At 36.1% G+C, this 17,683-nt stretch overlaps 1 protein-coding gene across 2 annotated transcripts in view; it reads right to left on the reverse strand.

Annotated features, from left to right (window-relative positions):
- Positions 1-5,101: 5,101 nt before the first annotated feature.
- The window catches only part of LOC140153747 (outer dynein arm-docking complex subunit 2-like), a 29,373-nt gene continuing 16,791 nt past the window's right edge, over positions 5,102-17,683 (reverse strand). For both annotated transcript variants that reach the window (XM_072176579.1, XM_072176580.1), the window contains exons 8-17: positions 16,466-16,622; positions 15,436-15,582; positions 14,321-14,530; positions 13,462-13,698; positions 11,939-12,268; positions 10,980-11,164; positions 10,330-10,444; positions 9,895-10,083; positions 9,100-9,321; positions 5,102-6,995 (exon numbers count right to left, since the gene is read on the reverse strand). In XM_072176579.1, coding sequence (XP_072032680.1) covers positions 6,882-6,995; positions 9,100-9,321; positions 9,895-10,083; positions 10,330-10,444; positions 10,980-11,164; positions 11,939-12,268; positions 13,462-13,698; positions 14,321-14,530; positions 15,436-15,582; positions 16,466-16,622 — 1,906 coding nt within the window. In that variant the 3' untranslated portion in view covers positions 5,102-6,881. The remainder of the gene's footprint in view (positions 6,996-9,099; positions 9,322-9,894; positions 10,084-10,329; positions 10,445-10,979; positions 11,165-11,938; positions 12,269-13,461; positions 13,699-14,320; positions 14,531-15,435; positions 15,583-16,465; positions 16,623-17,683) is intronic.

Consider the following 17,683-nt stretch of genomic DNA (forward strand, 5'->3'; position numbering starts at 1 on the left):
TGGTTAGGGATGGGCACTCATCTCAATTTGATGTCACTATTTTTGTCTGTAACTTCAAAAGTATATGCACTAGAAACATGATTGACCCCTTATTGTTTAGGTAATTTAATTCTCTTTCAAATGAAAGAACTTTCAGCTAAAAATATTGAACTTCAAAATTTTATGAACATCCCTATCATAGGTCTAGGTGGTATGTCTATGAGTGCGTTGGCATGGTTGGATTCACTTCCGCGATACTCACACACAATCGCATTACGCTGGCGATATCGCGCAGTGTACGCAAAAATTAAATCACGCTATTGAAAGTTCATTCAATTGGAATTCCCTCAGCCGAATTCCTACTGGAGACATAAATCATCTACACATGTCAGATGTATATATTGTATTAGCAAATATCCACAAAAGCATTCATTATAAATTTATTTTGATGATTTGTCATATTTTATGCCATATATTATATCCTTAAAACTAACCGGTGGATTTGCGAACAATTTGTCGACATAAATGACGTTATTTTTAGTAATATGCAGACGAATGGCCAAATTACCTGTTGTGATAAATTTATCTGTACAAATTGTCGCACTCTGAGTGACATATGGTACGGTATATTTGCAACCCTGCTGTGGATATGTGAACAATTTGTCGACATAAATGACGCTTATGGAGAAATTATTAGAAAAAAGGGTTTTTTGCCTAGGCCTGTCCTAGGCCTATGCTAGGTATGATCATCAAATTTCAAGTAGCCTTTTTAGTACTTTTTTGGTCCTGGTGACAACCCTGCAAGTAGGATATTTCACATTGAAATTGTTTTGTTTAGAAAGGTGATTATTTAACTTGGGCAAATGTATTTTCCCAATTCTGTGACCATCATTGATGGTACCTTACAATGAATACCTGTACAAAAAAGCAAGTACCCATTATGCAACATTTTTCAGCACAGCAATCAATTTTACAGAAAAGAGATTTTATTTGAAAAATCTTACTATCACTGTATGATAACTTCTGCTGTATAAAGGTGTACCAATTGACACTTTTTGACTTTCAACCTTAAGTTTCTGGTGTCCAAATTTCAATTTTTTTTTTTTTTTTATACAGTTATTAAGCTATTTCTGTGGTCACAAGTTGGGAGTTGAAGGAGGCCCTCTATTATATATAAGCATCCGGGGCTCATGATACGTGATTATAGCCTAGTTTCCTTGTGTGTAGCCTCAGTACTGAAGGCTACAGCATCAATGTATTGAAAATGCAGGGTCCATCGATCATGTCAGTAAATGAATAGGGCCTAGGCCTATTTTGTTTTGGGACTGATTATTCGGACTACCACCCGGCATGCAGGTATTCCTACATTAAATACAACAGAATTATTACCATTGCAAGATGGCTTAAAGCTAGCATTTCAAGTATCTCTTATAAGCTAATAACAAATGGTGCCCGCTGGAATCTCTTGAGGCATTGTCTTTTTTAAAGACATTTCTTGTTTTTTCTATTTTGCTTCCTTCTTTTGTTTCTAAAATTATTGTGATGGAAAGACATCTTGGTTTATAGATCGATCCCGAGATCGATTCATTCATTTGTTGTTTGTTTGTTTATCATATATTTGATTATTATTTTATTTGTTTTTTATCATTTTCTTCAGGAGGGAGGGGCTGGGGTCCAAAATTTACAAAAAGTTGGAGTCAATAAAATTGTGACCCCCTATTTCGGCAACAAAAATTTTATGACCCCCCCAACCGATACACCTTACCCCTAAACAGGCTAAAATTGTATTGAAATCGGTTTTTTTGAATAAAATAAACACAGTAGGCCTACTATCTGTGGTCATCTTACGGTGACTCCCTACATTTTGGTCATCAAAAATTTTATGACCCCCTATTTTTCTTTCCAAAAAATTATGACCCCCATATATTTGGGACCCCCTGCCGAAGAATATGATAGCCCCTTATTTATTATGTATAGGTTGATTGATTTGTTCATTATTATTAATTTTTGTCATGCATTTATGATTTATCTAAGTTTATTTACATAGGTCTACTGGTTTATTATGTATTTATTTGATTCATTATTTATTTATTATTTTATGTTTGTTTATTCACTGCTTTTTAGTTTATTATTTATTCATTTATTATTTTGTTTTGGTGTTTGTCTGTTGGGGTATATATTTATTCCTTTCTTTCTTGATTCATTGCATTCATTCATATTCATTTATTAATCATTAATTAATTAAAAATTAAAATAATTATTAATTCATTATTTTATTTTGTTTGTTTATTATTTGATTGAATGATTCAATTAGTTATCAAGTTATTTATTCATTATTCAGTTATAATTGTGTTTGTTTATTTATGTATGTGACATGTATTTGTTTCAGTGGCGTAGATTTCTTTTTGACATTGGGGGGATGGGGTTGGAAAAAATGTCTTGAAGTATCCCCTTCGTACATACTGTGTACATTATTGTACACATGGACTTCTATTGCTCCCTGTATACCAGGGGAAGCATATTACTGCAAACAAACACCATGTGCACAATTGTGTATTCATATGCTATCCTCCAGTGCAGAGCGCCCTCGCCTAACTGAATGTCACTTTTCATAATCTAAGAGGGCATCACCCACTGCAGCACGTTGCCAGAAGACGGGTACTTTCCCTTTTTAATTTTATATGAAATATCATTGTGGACAAGCTAAATTCTAGTCAGGGGGTTAGTGTAAGACCTGTAGAAACATGGAACACTATTTTTGATCAAATGCTTCAAACATATGTGGTGTAGAATTTTTTTTTAAATGGTGTGTACAATTGTACACAGTGTGTCTCACCTTGTAGTAAATATTTTGTGTTCAGTTGTACACAGTGTGACTAAGCTTATCAATATATGGGAGTGTCTGAAGGCCGGGTATAGTGAATCCAGCACCTTTTAGCGACAGAATAAATTTATAGTACAATACTACAATTGGGCGTTAAGTGCACGAAAAATTTGCCATTTTGTAGCTAAACTGTTGAAATATAGTGAAAAAGTGGAAAAATTCTCACGAAGCACGCAAAAAATTGCACTTTTGTGCCTAAAATGGCCAAATATGAGGTTAATTTGGTCAGAAACCCACATGAAGCTATCAACATTGGGGGAGGATTGTATAGACCATCCTTTCTTTATTTCTTCCTTTTTTTGTCTCTTTGTTATTTTACTTGTTCACACTTTTTATTTATTTGCTCTCTTACATATTAAAGCTGGCACACAAGAGGAATATGGTATGGGTTTTATAAAAAAGATTCTGAGGCTTGATGTAAGGTGTATCATTTCTTGGGAGGGGGAACGCCCAAAACTTCATAGCCTCAAGTGAGTACCGCAAGTCCTATGGAAATATAGATACGAGTTACGGACCGTTCATTAGCAGAGTAGTCTGGTGTAAGTGTAACTTTCAGTTTGCCAAACAGCACTTTTTTCAGGGGGTGGGCAAAGGGGGGGGGGGGCAAGACAATTTTATTAAAGGGGAAAAATGGGCTAAAAATACAAGAAAGGGCTAAAATCGTACATATCAGGGCAGCCAGCGCCCCACAGGGTGTGGGGGGGCAAAACTTCTGCAAAGTAGTATGGTAGCTTATTTTGGGCTCTCCTTTTCAACATCCCCGTCACTCAAAAACCACATCTTTATAAAAGGCTTTGCAAGCAGGCTTGTATGCAGGGGGAGGGGCAATTGGGGATGTAGTAGCACCTCCCTCCACATGTGGGAGAAAACACACTTGATGTCTACTTTTTTGGTGATAAGGTGTTCCATAAGTTCAAATAGGGCAATTTTAAGGGCTCGGATAGCGATGTTTGCACATCATACGCACCAAATTGTATTCTGAATAAGAGTAATGTCCTTCTGAAATCAAATAATTTTGATTTTTTGAAATTCATCATATAATACAAATTTTATGGCAAATTATTAAAAATCGATGTTTTTGACATTTTTAAAAGAGTCCTAAAGAAAACTGTACTTGAAGTGTATGTAGGTGGGAGGAAAGCTCAACATTTGTTTCCCAAAAGTCCTTTTTTTAGGTCTTTTGGAAAAAAAAGGTTTATCTTCAATACGAAAGGTCAAAATTTTCAAATGATGGTCGGCTTTTCCTCCCAGCCCCAGCTACATATCATAAGATTTATAAAATCAAAATCATTTGATATCAAAAGGCAGTGGCAGCACAAGGAATTTTTTCGGGGGCAAAGTGAATTTCAGGGGGGGAAAATCAACAAATTTTGTGCAAAAATGCTGTAAAAAGTGGACATTTTGGGTTTTTACTGGGGGCCAACAGGGGGGAAAGAGTTCTGACTGGGGAGCATTTGCCCCCCCATGGCGCTGCCACTGTCAAGATGACATTTCTTGTATCAGAATGCAATTTGATGTCTGATGTGGTCTTGGGTCCCACAAATGATGCTGTACAAACATCTCTATCCAATCCATTAAGTTCACTTATGCGCACTTCTCATTCTAAAATGGTCCCGCATCCACCCCCCCAAAAAAAAACATCCTGCATATATATGGGCCTGTTTGCGAGTATGGAGCCATTAAAATATACACATTTTTTTGAATGGGCATGTGTAATGTAACTTTCTCAATAATGCAAGTTTCTTAAAATGTCATTTTTTAGCACACTACCACTAGACTAATCATATTGTTTGGGGAACCCTGGCCACAAAAGAACCCAAGTTTCTAAATTTGTTTTCTGATTTGTTTTCTGTACTCGGTAATTAATGCCTCCAATATCCTGACATCAATTTTGATATTTGCCGCCACTGGACTGGACATCACTGAATCAATATCATTGAAAATATTTGGATTACATTTCCGATGCTGTGAATTGCAACTTAGACAACCCCAATATTCAGTGGCAGTGCTAGAATAATTTACTGGGGAAATTGGGAGAGGGGAAAGTAAATATCAGGGGGTTTGAAAAATTGAGCCATTTTTTGCTGTGCCCCTATATTGGATAATTCCCTGATGTCTTATTTTGACTACTAGGGGAAGCTCAAGATTGGGGAGAATGCCCCCTACCCCCTGTTTATACCTGTTCCATTTTAGAAAATGTGAGAATTCCATTATAAGGTACAAGGTGACTCAATTGCCTACAGTGTATTGGAAGATATTTTATTTACAAACTGTATATACAAGTCAAATATACAACATACAGGAATACAAATTCCATGGACTAAAGAGATGCAGACTAACCACAAACAGGTAAAGTCCCAGCATCACCTGATGAAGAGTGATTGTTCCATGAAATGCGACATTGAATGGTCTATATCGCATACACGTAGGCACACAACACTGGCGTGATTGTGAGACATGCATGATCAAACAATCGGCCCTCATGAATATGCGCGAATTCACAGCATACAAAGCATGGGAACTGTTTGTGAATAGTCTGTAGTCTATGCCAAATTCATTGACTAACAGCCACTACAGTAAAATACATTACTGGAGTTGTAATTGCTCCAACAAGGTATGACATGAATATTACTCTATGTTTTCTTATATATCTTTACAAAAATTTCAAAGAGTTGAAATTATATAATTCAATAATTGTCTTGACAATTAATTCATTTATTTTTTATATTCTCACCACAATGCTATATGAAGCCCTAAGTATGAAGCGAGATAATAAATGGCTCTATGTGAGACTTCTTTATTTCACAATTGCAAATACCAGCAATTACTATCTCCAGAAGTACTGCAGTTTATCAATGTTGGCTTCAAATACAGATGTGTTTTACTGCTTGTTATTTTTGGAAGGAAGCATATAGCTTGGACGGATTATATTATATAGCTAGGATGGAAAACAACCCCAAAATCACACACAATATGGACGGAAGATAATCATATTTCAATACTCAACACAACAAAATACTGCAGTTTAAGTTTAGCAATGTTGCCTGTAATGGAAGCATGTAGCTTGGATGGATTTTTGCTAGAAAGCAGCCCTAAAATAACAAACAAATGTGACACGATCTGCTCCATGGGGGCCAAAGAAGGCATTTTTGAAAACTGAGTTAATAATTATTACCTTATACAAACATTAGGCTATCATTATACTGAAACACCAAAGGTCTGATGTTTTGTGATGTGTATTTTCTTATGTATTTTATTGTTTTTTACTCCATATGTTTGCCTTTATCTCAATTTCAAATTTGGCCCCCATGGACTAGATCGTGTCACAAATATATGGACGGAAGATAAACATGTTTCACCTAATAACTTCATAAAATGAATTACTTTTCAAGTAGCCCCACCCATATCCTGATGTCCTTCAAATGAAAAAAATGTTTGGATTATATTTGCTAGGATGGAAAACAACCCAAAAATCACTAACAATATGGACGGAAGATAAACATATTTCACTTAACCACTCAACAAAAAGTATTACTTTTCAAGCAACCCCCACCCACATCCTGACATCTTTCAAATGAAAAAATGGTAGGATAGTCCTGTTACTTTTAAGTAACAGGACTATTTTACCATTTTTTTTTTTTAAAGAGACATTTAATTCTCAATGCAAAAGTTCTGAAATATATTATAACTTTGACACCTCTTTTAATGTTAGCAGAAAATTAAAATGCTATATATTAAATATGAATCTCCAACAAATACTAAATAAGATGCAAATTTATCAATGGACATTAACTCAAAAGATAATTTCCATTAACAAAAAAAATACATAAATAAATATAGTAACAAAATAAGTTTTCCTCCGTTTTAAAAGTTATATGGCATTGCAAAAATTGCTTTTGATGTGTGGTCAGAAACCATTGTGCAAAGTTATTGCTATAATTATTACCCAGTCCTCTCTGTACACACTCATCTCAACTGAATATACAATATGGTATGTCTGAAGTTGGGATTTGTGTGATTACTTGGATCTAGCCTTCTCATTGGCCAGTGCAAGACGTCTAATATTTCCTATGCACCCTGCTGCTGCTTCTTGTAATGCTGGATCATCTGCACCAACCATATCAACCAGGAGCTACAAATGGAAGAAAACAAAACAAGAAATACACCAAAATTATTTGTAAGTCATAGAATAAAGCAGCAATGTAACATTTCTGACAAATTTTGATTTTTTATCCCCTGCAATATTGGAAATTCTAAAAGATTTCTTTTTGCTTCTGGAGCAGAAAAAATTTGGTAAATGAAAGAAAATAGCTCTACAGTTTGTCCACTTTGAAGTACGAAGTAAAGTACGCAGTAAATTACGCACTTTCGGTGCGCCGTAATGTCAAAAGGAATTAACACGCTGCTAGTAGCACACAAATGCATGAGTGCCTTAATACACGACGTACGATGCGTGTATGCAAAGTGTGCGTACCTTACTTTGTACTTCAAAGAGAACAGACTGTATATTTTTTACATCAAGGCATTATAGAAAAATTATCAAATTCGTGGACATCGTGGAACATACTCTTTGCGTGGCTGTGCGTAGTAAGCAGTTGTACGCAGATAGCCTCGCTAATATGGACGCCAGAAGTAGCGTTGTAATGCGGCGTGTAGTTAGCATGATTAGTCGCGGAGTAACAAGCGTAGTTGAATGTTCCACGATGTCCACGAATTTGATAATTTTTCTATAGTAGCAGTTATCTATTGCTATATTAGGTACATGTGGTATCGCCAAGATAGCAGTCAGACTAACTCCTGCTTGAAGTTCTGCATATCATGGTTCAAAGCAACCATTCCATATGTTGGCAGATAATTGGGAGAAATGATCTCTTGTGGCTAATCAAGTAAGATCTGGGAGCTTTTACTCTCATCAATTTTTTTAAAAAGTAACAAGGCCCTTTCAAATAGCATGGTACTATAATTCTTAGTAAACCTTCCATCTATGCAATGTTTTAGGTAGGCATGTTCATAAAATTTTGAAATTTAATAAATTCATCTAAAATTGCTTTCATTAAAGGTCCGTGACCCGATCGACAGCATCATCCCCCCGATTTTTTTCATTGTTGATGAGGTTTTGGTATCACATAATAGATACTATTTTTCTCAATACTATCCTGAAATTTGACGCCCAAGTCGATGTATTTCGAGAAATCATGAATCACAGCGGTTTTACAGGTATACCAGTTTGTAAACAATAAAAATTACTTGGATCATGGGAAGAGAAAAAGCGAACCACGCTAAGTGCTGAGGAGACGGTCCGCCGTATATAATTAAAACAATTCCTTGATTATTTCAGTTGGTGAAATAGCTCAATTGGCTAGCACGCCGTTCTTTTACCCAAGAGGTACCCGGTTCAAAACCCAGTATCGGAAGGTTTTTTTCCTCTCCATTTTAACCCAAACTTTTTTATATTAATTTGAAATGTACATATTGCAAGGGGAAATATATTTTGTTTCCTTTTTTTCTTTTTTTTTACGAAAAAACAAAAAAAAAACAAATATTTTCCGTTCAATACGGGCCGGGCATTGCAGCATGTCAGCATTCGTCATACTAACTGGTATTGTTGTTGTTGCATGCCTACCCAGAATGCAATTCACGTATACAAGGTATTGGATTGCAAATTTGGCTATTTATTCACATTTACGCTGAAAATGCTCTCGCTTTTTTCACAAAGCAGCATAAAGGGGAGATATTTGATATTATTATGTAATTTTAAAGACAATCCATATCCAAAACCAATAGGGTTACCCCCTTTAAAAAGAGAATCATTTAACTTAAAAAATGAGGGTCAATCATGTATGTAGGCCTATAATTGGCAATGTTATGAGGAAAAGTATGCTCGCCTGAATGTCCCAAAATGGGCCAAATTGTGTGTCCCAGCATTATCAATGGCTTCCTATGTATAACATGTGTTTATGTATTTTATGGCTAAATTTTTGAGCACGAAGGGCCATTTTACAAAACTTTCGCAAATGTTTCATGAAATGTGGCTTTCATTACTTGATAGTATCAAATATTATTCAAATGCAGAAAAAAAAAAATCATGCAGGTTGGAGTTTTGAGGTCAAAATCCAATTTTTTTCATTTTCCTATTGGATTACACAGTTAAGACAGGATCTTGGATCACAAGTAAGCTTAATGAAGCCCGCCCACACATGTTCAAAATGTGATCATGTCTATTTTAGGTTACCTACCTTTACAACGCCACTCTCATGCATTGTAATGCAATTATTAGGATCCCTTGATAGCTGATAGAGAGCTTTGGCTGTAGCCCTATGTACATTAGAGTCTGGTGACTTAAGGTACTTGACCAGTGGTGCCACTGCTCCATTCTGTCCAAATGCAACTCTGTTATTGCCCCACATACAACACCTGGCTATAGCATCAGCTAAATGTCTTCTTAACTTGTCATCAGTCTGCACAGGGGAGGTTGAAAAATGAAAAATGCAATCAAAAAACTGTTGCAGAATGTCTATCAATCATAACAAATGAGCTTACAAAAGAAACATGCTACACTATTATGGTTTATGCATTCTTTTCTACAGGCTGTGTCAAAATGATTGGAACCTAAAAGTTTTCAGAGATTATGGATAAGACTGCCACATCAAAATGCATTCGTAAATTAATGTTATAAAAGGTCATAAAATTTCTGTTCTGGTCTTTTCAAGAGGAAACAATGTTGAAAGATGCAGGCTATTCAATAATATCAAAACTGATGAGTGCCAATTATGTTAATATGATACAATCTGTATAAATATGCTACAACAAAAATGTACAGGTCTGTTTTCAAAGAAAAGAGTTTATAATTGTGTGTTGAGAGGCAGCTTCCAACTGTGACAGCTCTGTAATATTCTGTGAGTTTTCTTAATGTTACTTCATATTAGCAAAAGTAATGTAAGATTATTAATTCAAAAAAAAGTTTTAAAAAGCCCACATCTGTGAACTGTTCTCCATGCTTTTACGTTTTGATCCCTTACTCAAACACTTACTGTAGATGCTAGTTTTGCCAACATTGGGACTACTCCATGATCAGTGATAACAGCCAGATTCTCCTCATCCTTGGCAATGTTAGCGATTGCTGCACATACACTAGCCAACACCTCTTTATCTTCAGACTTGAGAAGACTGACGATCAACTCTAGACCACCAACGAAAGAACGCACCATCTCTCCGGCATCCTGATAGGAATAAAAGATGAAATAGTACAAAGCATTGGTCATTATCAAAAACAAAATTTGATTTGAAGTGAGCAATAATCAAAATTACAAACAAAAGCAAACAACAAATTACTACCCCATCCACATGGACCATAGCCAGGTGTGAACAGATTTCAGCAAGATGTTAGCAAGTTTGAAATTGAAGACTTGATACAGTAAATAATTTACTGTAAACAAAAAAATCACATAGGTAAAATGTCCACTTACCTTGGCATTCTCAATGCAAGGACAGATGGCCCAAGCTGCACTGGACTGAACTTCTGGGTTATGGTTTTTGAGAAGAGACCACAAAAGTCTGACACCATCCAAACGATCTATGATACTGAAAAATCAAGAAAAATCAAACATAAATATATAAAGTCACAATGATCCTTAAAATTGCTAGTATGATTATTCCACAACAAATGTTGTTCTTTCTTTTTGAGATATAATTAAATCAATTTTGTCTAATGCTTTGCTAATGAAAGGAGCCACCTAAATTCTGGAAGGTAAACTGAACCTAGTTTATAATATAGAACTGTGCTGCCAACAGTCATGGATGACCCTTCACAAATGTTTACACCAGGGTCCAAGGAACCAACATCAAACTTTTACACTAAAGTCCAGGGAACCTATTACACCAAACTTTCAAACCAAGGTCCAGGGAACCTACTACACCAAATGTATACACCAAGGTCCAGGAGCAATAGTTCTCTTGCTACATATCCCAAAAAAACATTCATTGAAACATTGTTCAACTACACATTTTGCTTTTTTTATTTGCTTCTTTGTATGTTATTTTTAGGGAGTTTTTTTCATTCATCAAAAGTATTTGAAATAACCAAACCATTTGCCAAATGATTTACAAAGTGACTTACCCCATGTTATCAGGTTCAATAGCACATGCCCCTACAGCCTTGGTGACATTGACTAGCAGTGCTTGGTTTGTACCGGTCAGCAGGTTGACCAATGGAGGGATACCACCAGCTTTGCGGATGGCCATCCTGTTATCCGGTTCTTGAGCTGCACATTCACCTAAAGCACCTACCACATTCACCAACACCTGCAATGTGTCAAACATAAAACGGGTTTATTCATTTTGTCAAGTGAAAAGGAAAAACAACAGGTGCGAGCCATTTTACAATTACCATATAGATTGGTTGTGTTCAACTTGTAAGAACTTATGGCATTCTCAAAGTTGTGCTTTGTGCATCCAACCCAATTTCTCTCTAGGGATGGTTTAAAAATATAAAATACAGCGCCTTTCAAATGTGCACATGTACCAAAGCACTTACATTAATTCCACTGTCTTTAGAATATGTCAGCTGCCATACAATGCCAAAGGCATGCTCATACCTTTATGTGGCGCTCAATGGACAATATTCATAACACTACAGCTCCCCTTTCACTCCTGGGTAGTGAGAGGCAAGTAAGGTAAAGCGCCTTACCCAAGAGCACAACAGGATAGCACCGCCGGGGCTTGAACTGGCAACCCACCGATTACAAGGCAGAGCCCGTACAGCTGCCCCAACGTTTGCTGTTGTTTCAGATGGTCTCTTGTGTATTAAAAGGAATAATTCTTATTATGTTCCGTTTTTTTAAACAGAATGTTTGTAACTGTTGCCTTAATGACATGGCCAACTTAGAGCTTAAAGTCTCAACTTTGAAATTATTTAAAAACCACTCTGTCTGATTTTTTCATTGAAAATTCTTTGAGGCTATAAATCAGAACTACTAATCATTTTTTTTTACCTTCAATTTGTAATTTTACCTTCAATTTTTCTAAGCTTCAGTACTGAATAAATTTGATTAAAAAAATATAAAATATCACACTTACCTCTTCAGGCTGATCATTCAGGAGTGTCACTAATGCCTCGATAGTTTTCAAGTCTTGAAATCTTGTCACATTCTCGGCACTCATGGCACATTTCCAGATAGCCCCAGTAGCTGCTGCCAACAATTCTTTATTTTCTGAGCCTTTGGTTAACAGCGCTGCCAATGGGTCTAGACCACCATATTGTCTCACAAGATCCCTGGTGGCTTTCTCTTCTGCACATTTGAAGATGGCACTTGCGCAGTGCATCTGCAATTCTTCATTTTCCCCACTAAGGTTCTTAACGAGATCCTCAATCATACCTTCTGTTCTAATTGCTAGCCTGTAACTTTTCTGTTGGTGTGCAAAAACAAAACAATAAACAAATAAACAACTTTTACTCTCGATAATATTTTTTTTTAAAGATACATTTCCCGCTTTTTGTCTGTCAATAATGTAACATTAGCAAAACAAAACAAACAGCTGCTGAATGTGTTTCTTATTGAAGAGATTCATCAGGAATTCAAATTTTTTTTAAAGTTTTCATAGCAGATCAAAACTTAACATGAAGGAGAGCCTAAAGAACGGTGAAAAAGGGGCTTTCCATCTTTATTATAGATAAAATAACAAATTCTCGATCATGAGAGGATGTACCTTCTGCGTCAGCGTACTTTTCATAGAATAACACGATCGTGCGACCTGCATGACCGAACCTTGACCTTGCCTAGCAACTACCATGGGATTGGTCAATTCTCAAAAGCTGTGTTTGCGCCATAAGCGCCGGTCTTTGTGTAGTACGCTCGACGCAAAAATAACAGTGCGTACCTAAGTTGGCTCTCGTGATCGAGAATTTAATATTTTGACTATAGTCACATTTATGACCAGTTGATCCAGAGGGCATCATCATCATCTGATTTTACAACTGGCATTCACCATTGAGAAAGGAAACAGATAGGATTGCCAAAACTGTATGGAGTTTTTCTTGGACTTTTACTTTGAAAACTTTTAAATCTGCTGAATGTTATATTTGACAGACATTGAGCATCCATTAAAAATGTAACATTAGCAACAAAATTACCACATGTTTTTTATGAAATCAATCAATTTTCAATGTAAAATTTTATGAAAACTGAGAGTGGACTGAAACTGAACATGATATATCTCGTAGGATAACAACAGTCCACATTTTTGACTCAGGGGTATGTATAAATAGCATACAGTTGATGTAAGGAGTCTTTGGCTGACAACTGGATTTGTTTTTTCTTCAAAAAATTTTGATTGTTGGAGACAATTTATTAAAATCTTCTCCCAAATGGTGGTTTGAGTTCAACTTTATTTATCAAAATATTGATGATTTTTTACTTCTAAAAATTATATCTTACGGTGACAGTATTCCATAAAAGTATGGATCTTTGGGTGGCAGGGTGGTATTTGTTGAACAAAATGTGTATTTGGCTTATAGGCCTTGAGTTAATATCCCTTCCTGTACACCACTACCTCAAATGCATCCTCCTTCAATGCTTTATCATGACATTTCAAATACCAACCTCAGAAGCACATTCCTGCAAAGTTCCCACCACAGGAATAAGCATGTTTTCATGGTCTGATTTCAACAGTCTTGCCAGGAGTGGGATTCCTCCAGCCTTGCGAATAGCCTGTTTATTCTTTGTACTTTTGCTGCAGCTCCACAGTGCCAAGGCACCGCACTTGGCAACTGTTACATCTTTTTCTGAGTCATCAGTCATAGGAAGGGAACCAAATGGGGCACAGTCCAGCAAAGCAACCTGCAAAAAATGAAGGATTGAATAATGTTTTAAACAACAGTTTCAAATCAGTTTGAATTAAGAAAATTATACCAGCAATAAATTTGGAAAAATTCTGGCATAAATGGCAAGCTTTCTAACTTTCTAGTGAACTGTAGTAGACATTGAAACAAGACAAAGGGATCGTCCAACTTTTCATGCCCCATGATGCACACAAATCTATACTATTAAATCTATTATAAATTGGAATCACCTCAAATGTTTATGCATTTTCATGTGTCACAATGAATCCATGAAGTACCTTGGGCTAATTTTAGACATATTGGCCTACATGGCCATGAAGATAAGAAACCATTTACATCTCTTGTAATAATTATTTTCTGCATCTGGACCATAGGTAAAAAAATATCTATGAAGGTCATCACTTTCCAGTGGAACAAAATTTCTCATGCCACTTCTGCATTTTTAGCTTATATCTAATTCGCTGGCATAGTGCACGTTAGAATATTACCGTTGCTAGGTCAACTGGCTCACGCTTTCTTTGTTACGAACCACTCATCGAAATGATCACAACACAAAGACTATCATGGCATATCATAATTCGGAACAGGTGTATTAACCCAGGCTTGAACCAGTAACTCACCAGTTTCCTGATGCCACCATGCTGTCTCACTGTCCGCCTTGCCCGTCTGAACTTAGCCACATTAGCAATGGTTTCTGCTGCCAAGCATTTCAGGTCCTTGTTGGAAGCCTTCAGGATAGCTACCATTGTCTGTAGGCCACCAAGATCGGCGATTGCACGGCGGATCTGTGTATTCTTGGAGATCTCTTTTAGGATCTTGAGTGATCCAATCTGCCAATTAAAAAATGATTTAAAATGCTTGAATCTATTACATGACAGCCCAGTTTATCGAAGTTAGGTAACATAATATCATACTTGCTAAGTACAAGACAGACTGTGGGAAAAAATAGTTCAAATATCTGGGCAACATTAAATTTGGGGAATGCAAGGAGGTTGTAAGAGCTTTGTTATTATATTATTGTTCACTCTGCTGTGGCAGTGACGTCAACGTGGTGAGGCAGCTGTTTCATATGCGCATCTATCTTTAAGTGCGTGCGTACACCAGCGCTTTGCAATATGAAGCTGCGGACTGACGTCACTGCTACATCAGAGTGAAAATGGCTTAGTATTAATGCATTCAACCAACAATTTAGTTCTATATTGAGAAACAGACATCATTCTTGTTGCCCAGAATTTAAAGCAACTTGCTTTCAATGACCAAAACTTGTTTAACTTGCATCTTGTTAATAAAAGCTTGATGGAATGTAAACCCACAGAAAAATGTGTATGTTTAGGTGATAACACTGGGTATCCAAAAATGAAGCACTACATGGTTTGAGAAATAATTTCAGTCCATGCAAAAGACTAGTGATAGTAGAATGTCATCAAATGCACCTTCTGCTATGGATAATCAGACATGCAAAAATGGTGGCTCAGTTAGAGGCGCACTGCATTTTGTTGAAATTTTTATTTTGTACTACAATATTTTTCAGAGCTTTTTATGTTGTGGGGGATTTCCAGCAATCATGCCCAATTATAGTAGTGTGGAGGATATCACCAAAGTTGCCCCTTAACATTTCAGTCAAATCAGGTAGTTCTAATAACTTACCAGCTAAACTACAAAAACCAATATGCCAGATTTTATTCACCCAACAGACAAGTTGTAACAGAATCTGAAATGTATGATTAATCCATACCTTGCATTTAATTTCATCTGTTTCCAGGAGATTGATGAGCACCTCTAGACCTCCTACATCTCGTATAGCAAGCTGGCAGGTTTCTTGGCCTAGATTGAAATCCATCATGGCGCACAATGCAATCACTGTGGCCGTCTGATTACCACCCTGTAAATCAATAGACAACAACCTCTCAATGATTAGTGGATTTCACTTAAAGAATAATTCTACATCTGCTTTACAAAACTATGTGAGGACTTCCACATTAACCTGGCGGCACAATGGGTCATTCACAGGGTTGTAGCTACGCTGGACGGTGACGGGCGTACCCGCCCGGCACTCTTAATTTCCACCCGGCACTCAAGTTAATTTTGAGCCCAAATACCCGGGACTCCAGCCTCAAATGTTTCAAAATCAATGAACAAATAAGCAATTCTTATCAAAATTTCAATTTTTTTCACCATTTCATATAAAATATCACCCGGCACTAAAATTTGCCTGGCTATAACCCTGGTCATTCACGATGGACATACTGTACTAGCTTGTATATAAGACAATATTTCAGAAGTGTGACACTAATCTTAAGTTGTTGTTATCTTAGTAATATTCCATTGTAATCCACTTGATCAAAACAACATCTATAATATCTGTATGTAGCAACAGTTCGGCAGTTCAATATACAAATTACTTATCCCAAATAATCGAGACATTTTTATGATGTTATGCCTAACTCTACATACTTTGTATACTTTCATAGGTAAACATTTGCAGTTTACTTAGAAATGATAGCAGCAATTCAGTTGAGGGAGGTAGATTTGTTTTCGTACAGCTAATTCAATGACAAAATTATTGCAACTATGACAGACCCATCACTAGTGTCAAAGATCAAAGCCAGCAACTTGACCACCAAGGATAGATTGAAAAATGATGGACCAAACCACTTGTAACATGACCAAGAACAAACTTTTTTCATGAAATCAACTTTACCGTGACAAGTATTATGTTCTCTAAACTACAAAGCTTACAACACCAGCCCACTGCCATTGTTTACCTTAAGATATTTAACAAGTTTCTGTATCTGCCAATACTCTGATGGTAAGTCTGAGTTCTGTTCCTGCCGTCTATCTGACGTCTCCTCCTCTTCTTCACTCTCAGTGGAACTCTCGGAATAATCTTCTTCAAAAGCAGGTGTCTTGGATTTCTTTACACTGCAAGGAAAATAACATTAAAGTAAACAGGTATGCAGAGCACAGGTATATATGAACCCGATATGTTATATTCTCATATTGTTCTGCCTTTCTGTGAAGCAAATGAAGGTAAGGTTTCAATCCTTTTTATAGACAACGAGATGCAATTCTCTCGGTCATGGTTTTTCCATCTATTGCACTTACCCACTTCTCACATCTGTCAAAGGGGACACCCTTGCAAAATACCTATTGGTTTGCACAGGGCCTTCTTTTAGTTCAAGTTAATTTTCTCAGCACAGAAAATACCAATTTGCCTTGTCTTTGGTAGTATTTAAAGTTGATTTCTCTGATAAGCAATCAAACTTTTGGAATTGTTTCATCAAGAGGTATTTATTTTATGGCATGTTTTGTGATTTCCCCCCTTCTATCCGAGGGCCGATGGAACAGCCAATCTCAGCAAAAGCAACCAATGGACAGAATGTTAAGGGGTGTGGTATGAACATTTGGACAGTATTTATTTTGGGATATTAGAGCACATCAGACATATCGAATTGCATTCTGAATACGAAGAATGTCATTCTGATATCAAATAATTTTGATTTTTTGAAATTAGCAATGTAATACACATTTTATGGCAAATCATTAAAAATTGATATTTTTGATATTTAACAGTAAACTTTATAAATCTGATGATTTATACTTAAAGTGTATGCAGGTGGGATGAAAAGCCGACGATCAATTGAAAATTTTGACCTTTCGTATTGAAGATATGGATTTTTTTTTCCCAAAACACCAAAAAAACAATAGGTCTTTTTGGGAAAAAAATCCATATCTTCAATATGAGAGGTCAAAATTTTCAATTGACCGTCGGCTTTTCCTCCCTGCTACATACACTTTCAGAATATATCATTAGATTTATATAATTTACTTCGAGGACTGTTATATATCAAAAATTTGAAAAATATCAATTTTTTATAATTTGTCATAAAATTTGTATTATATTGTGATTTTCAAAAAATGAAAATGATTTGATATCGGAAAGACATGCTTCGTATTCAGAATGCAATTCGATAGGTCTGAGG

This window comes from Amphiura filiformis, chromosome 5 (assembly GCF_039555335.1).
Source record: "Amphiura filiformis chromosome 5, Afil_fr2py, whole genome shotgun sequence".
NCBI lineage: Eukaryota > Metazoa > Echinodermata > Ophiuroidea > Amphilepidida > Amphiuridae > Amphiura > Amphiura filiformis.